This window comes from Rhea pennata, chromosome 7, assembly GCF_028389875.1.
Source record: "Rhea pennata isolate bPtePen1 chromosome 7, bPtePen1.pri, whole genome shotgun sequence".
NCBI classification, from domain to species: domain Eukaryota; kingdom Metazoa; phylum Chordata; class Aves; order Rheiformes; family Rheidae; genus Rhea; species Rhea pennata.
In genome coordinates this window covers 19,364,776-19,372,970 of record NC_084669.1, presented here as the reverse complement: position 1 = coordinate 19,372,970, position 8,195 = coordinate 19,364,776, and the positions used below count along the sequence as shown (strand labels likewise).

The 8,195-nt window shown below is 38.0% G+C and overlaps 1 protein-coding gene across 1 annotated transcript; it reads left to right on the top strand.

Moving 5' to 3' along the window:
* Nucleotides 1-2,163: 2,163 nt before the first annotated feature.
* On the top strand, nt 2,164-7,367 carry IFIT5 (interferon induced protein with tetratricopeptide repeats 5). Its single transcript, XM_062579580.1, has 2 exons — nt 2,164-2,234; nt 5,368-7,367. Exons 1-2 carry the CDS (start codon nt 2,230-2,232, stop codon nt 6,800-6,802), a joined length of 1,440 nt encoding a protein of 479 aa, XP_062435564.1. The 5' UTR covers nt 2,164-2,229; the 3' UTR covers nt 6,803-7,367.
* Nucleotides 7,368-8,195: the final 828 nt, after the last annotated feature.

The window sequence follows — 8,195 nt, the reverse complement described above, 5'->3', positions numbered from 1 at the left end:
ATTCCAGAATGGAAAGAAAGGTTCTATAGTGTTACTTAAAAAAAACTTGTTTATGGGCAAAAAGAAAGCACACCATATATATGTAAGTAAAGCCAACAATTTGTTGTTAGTGTAATAAAAATCTTAGTCTAACTCAACAATCATCATTCATCTAGATATAATTATTGCATACAAAAGAAGAATGATAATGCAGTTAGAATACAGAAAGTCACAGTAAGAGTAATAATACAATTAAAATTGTAATATACACACATTTCTTGGTTTCTGTCTCTTTTCCAGATGTTATACTCACCCTTCCATTGCTCCTCTTGGTCTAATTCAGCAGTTTTTGACTGCTGGGGAGAGTAACTCCATAAGTTGTCAGCCTCTGAAGTCCTTTCATTGGGAGGAATACGATGTTGATGTTGCTGGTTTCTTCTTGCCCTCCCCAGGATCCACTTGGGGTCATTTTTACATGTTTGCTAACATGCTTTTACACTTTTCTCTTTCTTCATTGATCTGCAGCTCCAGGTTACATCTGAACTCACTATATATGGTGCAGTCTATGTATGTTAGATATTACTACTTTGTTACCTTCTAAAATCAGCTTTGTCCCTCCAGCTTTGCTTTTTTCTTTTCTCTTTTTTCTTTTTAACTGACCATTACTGAGTTGTTCATAGCCAAAAGTAAAACTATTTAGCCTCAGGCACTTGGTCAATTAGAGAAACTGCTGTCACAGTTAAACTGAGCAGAACAAAGCTGCAGGCAGGTTGAGAGGAGCTCAGACAAAGCCAGCCCGACAAGCCTTATGCTTGAGGCCTTGCAAACTCAGCACACAGCTTATGGCCTCATACTAGCAACAGCAATAATGTATTACAAGACTATAAGGATTACAATGGTGCACATGAAAACCAAATCAAACCTTCTGAAATGCCTCATGGCCTCCTCACACCCACGACCCTCTTTAGCATTGCATTGGGGCTCCTTGCACGCAGCTACAGATCTAGGCCTGCGTGGCTTCTCCACCCTTCTTCACAAACACACTGCAAATATATTGCTGTCTCTTATATCGTGTGCCATTGGTTTATCTTCATTTCAGCACTGGCTGTAGCAATAAGCAAGTCCCTTTCATGATGCTTTGGGCATTAACAAAAAAATGTTCAAAATTACTTACATAGGCTTAGTTATTTCTACATATACTATAAATCTGTTTGCCAACATGTCTGTAAGCCCATCTTCCCATAGTGTGCTTCCAGGTTGCAGAACAGTCCTGGATAGATTTAAATGCATCCTCTGCTTTGCTATTTCCTCCTTACTTTCCTGAAAGGATGAAGATAACTGATGCAAGTATTCTGGTTCTGATAATAAAGTTCATTAAAGAGAAAAATCCTACTGCCTAGACAAAAACTATTCAGAATTAGCCTCACCTCTTCTGGAAATCTATTCTATAGCTTGGTCCCTATGACCAACACACTCTTGTCCTTAAGGGTTTGTGTTTTGGACAGTTTTAGAGGAACCCTGGCAATATTTACACCTATAGCAAAGGCAATGGATGTTCAGAGGGTCAGCAGGTCTAGGAGATAACTGACTTACACTTGGGAATACTCCTGCACCTTTAAAAAATGGTACTAGCCTAAGGGCAAATGAAACAATCTGCTAACACATATTAAATGAAGCTGCTTGGAGTACCTGAGGATCTCTGAGGTACAAATCTGAATTCTTTTTATCCTAAACGCAATGCTGAGTGACACAATACCTTTAAACTAGGGGCCTAAAGTGCAGCACAAATTTTTGCAAAGATTCATAAGCAGAGGCAGAAGGGAGAGGAGACCCCATTCCCTAGCCTACACAATGGTATCAAGTTCAAACTACATTAGTCTGAAACATTTTCCTTACTGTAGATATCTTTGGATTTTAAGCAAAGTAAATGCTCGGAGCTACTGAAAGCTGTTGCCATTTTTTCTGCAGCACAATTCAGAAGTTGGCATAAAGCCAGGATGGAAAAAAAAACCCAAACCAAAACAAACCCCACAGCACAGTGACTCATAACTTTCCATTTCCCTACTCCCAGCTATTTCAGCTTCTTTAGGCAGTTCAGAGAACACTCGAAGTTTCACTTTCAGCTTCCCAGCAATTTCCACACAGATCACGTGGGCACGAGAGCATATAAAAAGGAACAACCGTGCACAGCTCTCTGCTGCATGTTGATGTGCAACTCCACTCCAGAGCAGCCACCAGAGAAGGAAAACCATGAGGTAAGTCAGCAGCCCAGCCTTTGCAGCTTGCCTTTTCGTTGTGTTCTCATGCCATGTGAAAAATTATAAGTTATTATTATGAGTAAAAATTGAAGCAGTCAAGGACTTGGAGGACCAAACATTAGGAAAAAAAAAAGGAGAATCAATTACTGAGAGAATCAAAATAAACTAAGGATTCTGTTGAATGCTGTTGTGTTATTGCTTCTAGGACAAGGGCCAGTCTCTATTTTGTAAACAAAACTGAGAGAAAATCTCTGCATGCAGTTCATGGATGAGGTAATATAGCTCGTATTAGTAGTTGGTGAACAGCTAGATGAGTGTTTGGCACTGGTGTTTCTGAGAATTTACTTTCTGATTTCTAATACTGTGAGGAATAGTAAACAAGATAGTGCAAATTATGTACTGCATTTTTTAGCATAAGAGGAAGGATAACATTTTCTGAAGACAGCCACCCCCCCCCCACACACACACACTCAAATTCAACAAAGCCAAGATGTTTATGACAATTTTGAAAATGGCAGCACTTAGAAATTATATGCTAAACTACGCTAAATTGTATTTAATTCGCATCATAAATCTGTTTTCATGATTTATTCGTGAATATTCATTTTCCAAGAATATCTGTTCATTAATTAATCTCCACTGCTGTTTTCACTGCTCAGTTTTATGGTTCTCAGCTGAGGCAACAGAAAGCAGCAGAAAGTGCAAAATCAGATATTTAATTTTATTATAAGAATTGAATGGGACCATATACATGCTCCAAGCTATTCTTGGAATATTTTACTGAATTGGGACACAATATCTCCATGACATTCACTTGTAGCCAAAGTTTCTTACTGGAACAAGGCAGTACTAGTAGCAAGAACCTACCCTACTTCCCTTTCATCCTGGTGGAAATGTAATTTCCTCACATATGGTTTTCTAATTAAGCACTGTTGCTAATACCAATGAAAAACATCGGTTAGATAGAGGAGATTACTTTTATAGAAGATATATTTTTCAAAGTTTTTTTCAAGATATTTTCTTTTCTTTGTTAAAGATTATTTATGCTTCTCAATTCCACCTTGATTTGCCTCCTCCTCATTTTCCAGTCTTTCCACTCTTTTCTCTCCTCTTTGAAGTCTAAGCTTTCTTTCAGGTTTTCACTTGCATGATTTTCCAATTGTGCAACATCACACATTTTATTCTACAGACTCTTAGATCCTCTAGGTATTACAAAAGGGAAAGCAAAGAAATCTTTTTAACAAGAATTTAATTTAGAAGTCTTACTTGTAAAACTGTGTGTACGTCCTCCTTTGAGGGAGGCAGCAGATTCAAAGACATTCTACAGCTTTTGTCCATAGACAAGACAGTATGGACTTTAACACATGCAAAACTGGTCAAATAGGAGCTACGTACCCCTAACTTCCGCATGTCCAGTTCAGCGCATGTTAAAGCCTAAGCTGCTGCTTTTAGAACACATTACTTAAAATGTAGTGGTTAATCCACCTAAGACAATATTTAAATCCTAGTTCTTTACATGAAACCCAAATAGAATCAGGATTCTCAAGTTTTGTTTCATCTCCCATCATGCAAAAGTTCCATAAAAGCCTAAGGGATAAAGCAGTGAAGATAAAGAAAATACTGGTAAACAGAAGTAAGACAGCATGTACCAGAAGTGGTCAGGCAAAAGAAGGGATTCTTTATTTAATTCTTTTTTTGCCATTATGGCCATGCAGTTGCATGCCATAGTTCATATCCTTTTCAAACTGTTTTCCAATACCCACTACCTACGAAAATAACAATAGAAACAAAGGAAGAAAAGGTGTTTTATAGAAATACATCCTGTTTTATCATTGTTCTACATTGTTAATGTAAGCTTTTGAAAATTCTGATGTGTAAATATGGCTTTAGAAGCCTACAATTAGGCAATTACTTCTTCAAAATCTCAGCCACAGCTTACAGCTCTTCTGCATCATAGGCTGCCCCACTCTTTAGCCTGGTGCTGTTCTGATCTGGAAGACTGGAAGAGCAAGAGAGTTGCCACACAGCATCATGCAGAGGAAGCTAAAACTTAAACAAACCTGTGCTTGCTTACAAAAGCATTTTACATTACAAAAACAAAGTTGACAGAGAGCTTTGGTGCTGACACCTTAACTTTTCCACAACTACAGTGGTCATATTGTCTTCCCGTGTTCTATGTGGACATACTCTTATAGAATATGTCTTTCCATATTCTGAGGTTATAGTTCATGAAGCCAGCAGAGACGTGACATGTTCCAAACACCAGAGCAGCTCCTAAATATGGATGTCACTGGTGCAGGAGATGACTGTTTTCAAATCAAAGGCACACAAGAAACACAACTCTGAATAAAAAGCAAGTAGGCAGAAGCAAGCAAGGTTTGCTGGACATGGCACGATTCTAGGGCAGACCTGTTTTGGCCTCTAACACCCACATATGTGCTTAAAATAAACAGAAAGCAAGAGTAAAATGCAAGCAAATCTTTGTAGTCTATAATCATAAAATATAAAAAATACAAAAAATAATATAATGATAAAATCAGTAGAAACAAGAATATTATTAAAAAGCTATTACAGGAAGTAATAATATTCATCGAAGCTACAGAAAACAAATTAAATATCAATTCATCAGTACTGTCAGAACATAAAAATGCTGCTATGATCCAACAAACAAGCATTTACAAATTCAGGAAATTCAAAATACATTTTATAATACAAACTTTAAAATGTACAGAGATATGGAAAATTCCAATACTGGAATTCCAAATTCCAGTTCTTGGGGGAAGCTTTTATTTGATTAGCTCTTTTGGGTAGGCTTCAGTGAATATTTTAAGGGCAGAAATAGACTCCTAAGGTGTTCCAGCTTTACAGTAGAAACAGACCCTCTTCTAAGACATCTAGAATCTTTCGCTGTGTAACATGTGACCTCAATTACACAGGCAAGAATTACTAGAACAATTAATCAGCTCTTTAGAATCGTGGCTTCCCACAACTTTGGCTTACTTGAAGTATTGTTGTCTAGGGCTATCAACTGAATTATTGCCTGCTTTTAAAGTATGTCATGCCTGATTTAAAAAGAACAGTAGCCAAAAGCAGATCAGATATAAGTAAGTTCTTCTGTGATTTCTTCTAGTATCATTTCCAAGTATGGCTTGAAGAACATCCTGCTGCAGCTAGAATGTCATTTTACATGGATTTTGCTGAAGGAGGATGTGGATGTAGATAGTCTAGAGGACAAAACAGGCCACCAGATTGAATTTCCACTCACAAAATCCAATGTTACAAATTACAATATGCTATCGTATGTTTGTCACCTAAAGCACTTAAATGAGGATGCCCTGAAAAATCTACAAAAAGCGGAAGAAGAAATTGAAAAAAAACATCCAAATGAAATTGGCAGGAGAAGTCTTGTTACCTGGGGGAATTATGCCTGGATTTACTACCACATGGACAGATACAAAGAAGTTCAAACCTATTTAAGCAAAGTGGAAGACACCTGCAAAAAGCTTTCAAGTACTGCTCGCTATAAGATTCACCTTCCAGAGATTTATGCTGAGAAAGGATGGGCATTACTAAAGTTTGGGAGAACACACTATGAGAGAGCAAAGGAGTGTTTTGCAAATGCTCTGAAGAAAGAACCCGACAACCCAGAATTTAATGCCGGCCATGCAATAGCAATCTATCGTTTGGAAAATATGTATCAGGGAAATGATGAGTATGAAAACTCATCCCTGGAGCACCTGCGGCGTGCAGTGGAACTGAATCCAAATGATACTTCTGTTGTGGCATTACTTGCATTAAAACTTCAGGATTTAAATCTAGTTGATGAAGGGGAGAGATACATAAAAGAAGCAATGGAAAACACTCCTGATTCCCCGTTTTTTCTGCGATATGCTGCTAAATTTTATAGAAGAAAAGGAGAATTGGCTAAATCACTGGAGTTGTTGAGAAAAGGCCTAGCTGTGACACCAACATGTAGCTTTTTGCACCATCAGATGGGGATCTGCTACAGAAAAAAACTGTTTGAATTGAAAAAGGCTACAAAATATCCCCCCAGAGGGCAAGTGGAAGAACTCATTCGACTTTGCATTTTTCATTTTAAAAGAGCGACTGAGCAAAAGTCAACATTTTTTTCTGCCTACAATGACCTAGCAAATATGTATGCAGAAGCAAGTAAGTATCAAGAAGCAGAAGAGACATTTCAGAAAGTGTTTCAAATGACAAATCTACACTGTGCAGATAAACAAGAACTCTACTACCATTATGGACGCTTTCAGCATCTTCATAGGAAATCAGAATCTGAAGCTATTAAATATTACACAGATGTGCTGAAAATTGAGTTTTCTTCCTTTGCAAGAAATAAGTGCAAAATTGCTCTGCAGAAATTGTTGGAACAGAAAATTCTGAAAGGTTCAGGAGATGCAGCAGCTTTTAGCACACTTGGATTCATTCATGAACTAAACAATGAGAAACTGCAGGCAATTGAGTGCTATGAGAAATCCTTGGAATTGGATCCTGAAAATGAAGAATATCAGAATGCATTACTCAAGCTCCGACTTTCCATCTGAATCTAAAGCTCACAAAAATTCTCTCTCACAACACCCCCCCTCAAAAAAAAAAGTTTCAACAAACTTTCAGAACAAATTTTTTTGAGGTTGAAATTACAACTAGATGAAGGACTTAGTAGCATCACCTTCTAGTGATAATACAGAAATTGAAAGTGTTGATTCTTCATTTGCCAGCTAAGGGTATGCTTGCTAACATTCAAGAGCTTTGAATGCTCTTCAATACTAACATTTCTATAAAGGCTACATTCAAGTTGTGACCTCAAGGACACAGAACTTCTAAGTTAGAAACCATATCTTCTACTGAGAAAAAGGGAATGGTAGTACTGTAACATTTAATCTATTTGCATGAAAGGCATGATGATACTAAAGTGCACTGAATATTTCTGATACTATTCCAAATGTCAATAAAAATTCCCTTTAAAATGTTATTTAGAAATAGCTTGTGTTGAAATCTGTTTTGTTTAGTACTTCATATGTTGTTCGATGCTTATTTGGCTAATACATTGGAAAGCTTATAAAATGTGTATTACTGCTGTGAATTATTAAAGAGCATGGCATCAATGAACTGTTGCTTTTGGTGTCTTTCTGCATGCCAATCCTCATGTTAGTAGAGGAAAGAAATAGAAACAGCCATTTAAAAAGCAACAGGGATAAAGTTTTGACGAGATATGAAAGGGTCAGCAGATAGCCCCATTTATTTCCCTGGACTCTCAGCAAAGGTGGCTTCAGAGGTGTTCCACTGGAGAATTAAACTCTGCATTGAATAATATCTGTCCAGTTCAGCCCAACCCATGCTCTTGGGAACCACTACAGCAAGCATTCAAAGAGGAAGGAAGATGCAGAAGAGGCGGCTCTCTGCGGCCATAGTTGCCAGGGTCAGATCCAAGACTCATGCTGCACCAGGCACAGGGAGCAAGTGTAGCTATAGCAAAGAACTGCATGAGCAATGGCAAAAGAAAAAACAGAATACAAGATGTATGTGTAAAAGGGGGTGGATGAACAGAACATGTGGAAAATAAGTGCTATTTCTGTGGAGAACATGATTGTCTTCAGACTACCAGTTAAAAGCAGTATTTTTACAACCTGTTGTTCTGTTTCAGTTGTACTCCACCTTGGTACAACATATAATAATGCTTGTGCAAAATTAATGCTGCACTTCCAAAACATTTCTGAGCCCTTGCTGGTAGCGTAGAACAAAGCAAATTGGTGTCAGAGCCCAGGAGCCAGGTTAACGTGCACGTTTTGGGGACAACAAGCACCAGGAGGCATAACTGCGAGTCACATGCTTGGCAACAGCCCAGTTAAACTTCCCGATTAACCTGCAAGCAGCCTGCTCTCACGATGGATGGATGTACACTTCTGCCTTTGGCACCCTGAAATGCTGCTGCCCCTT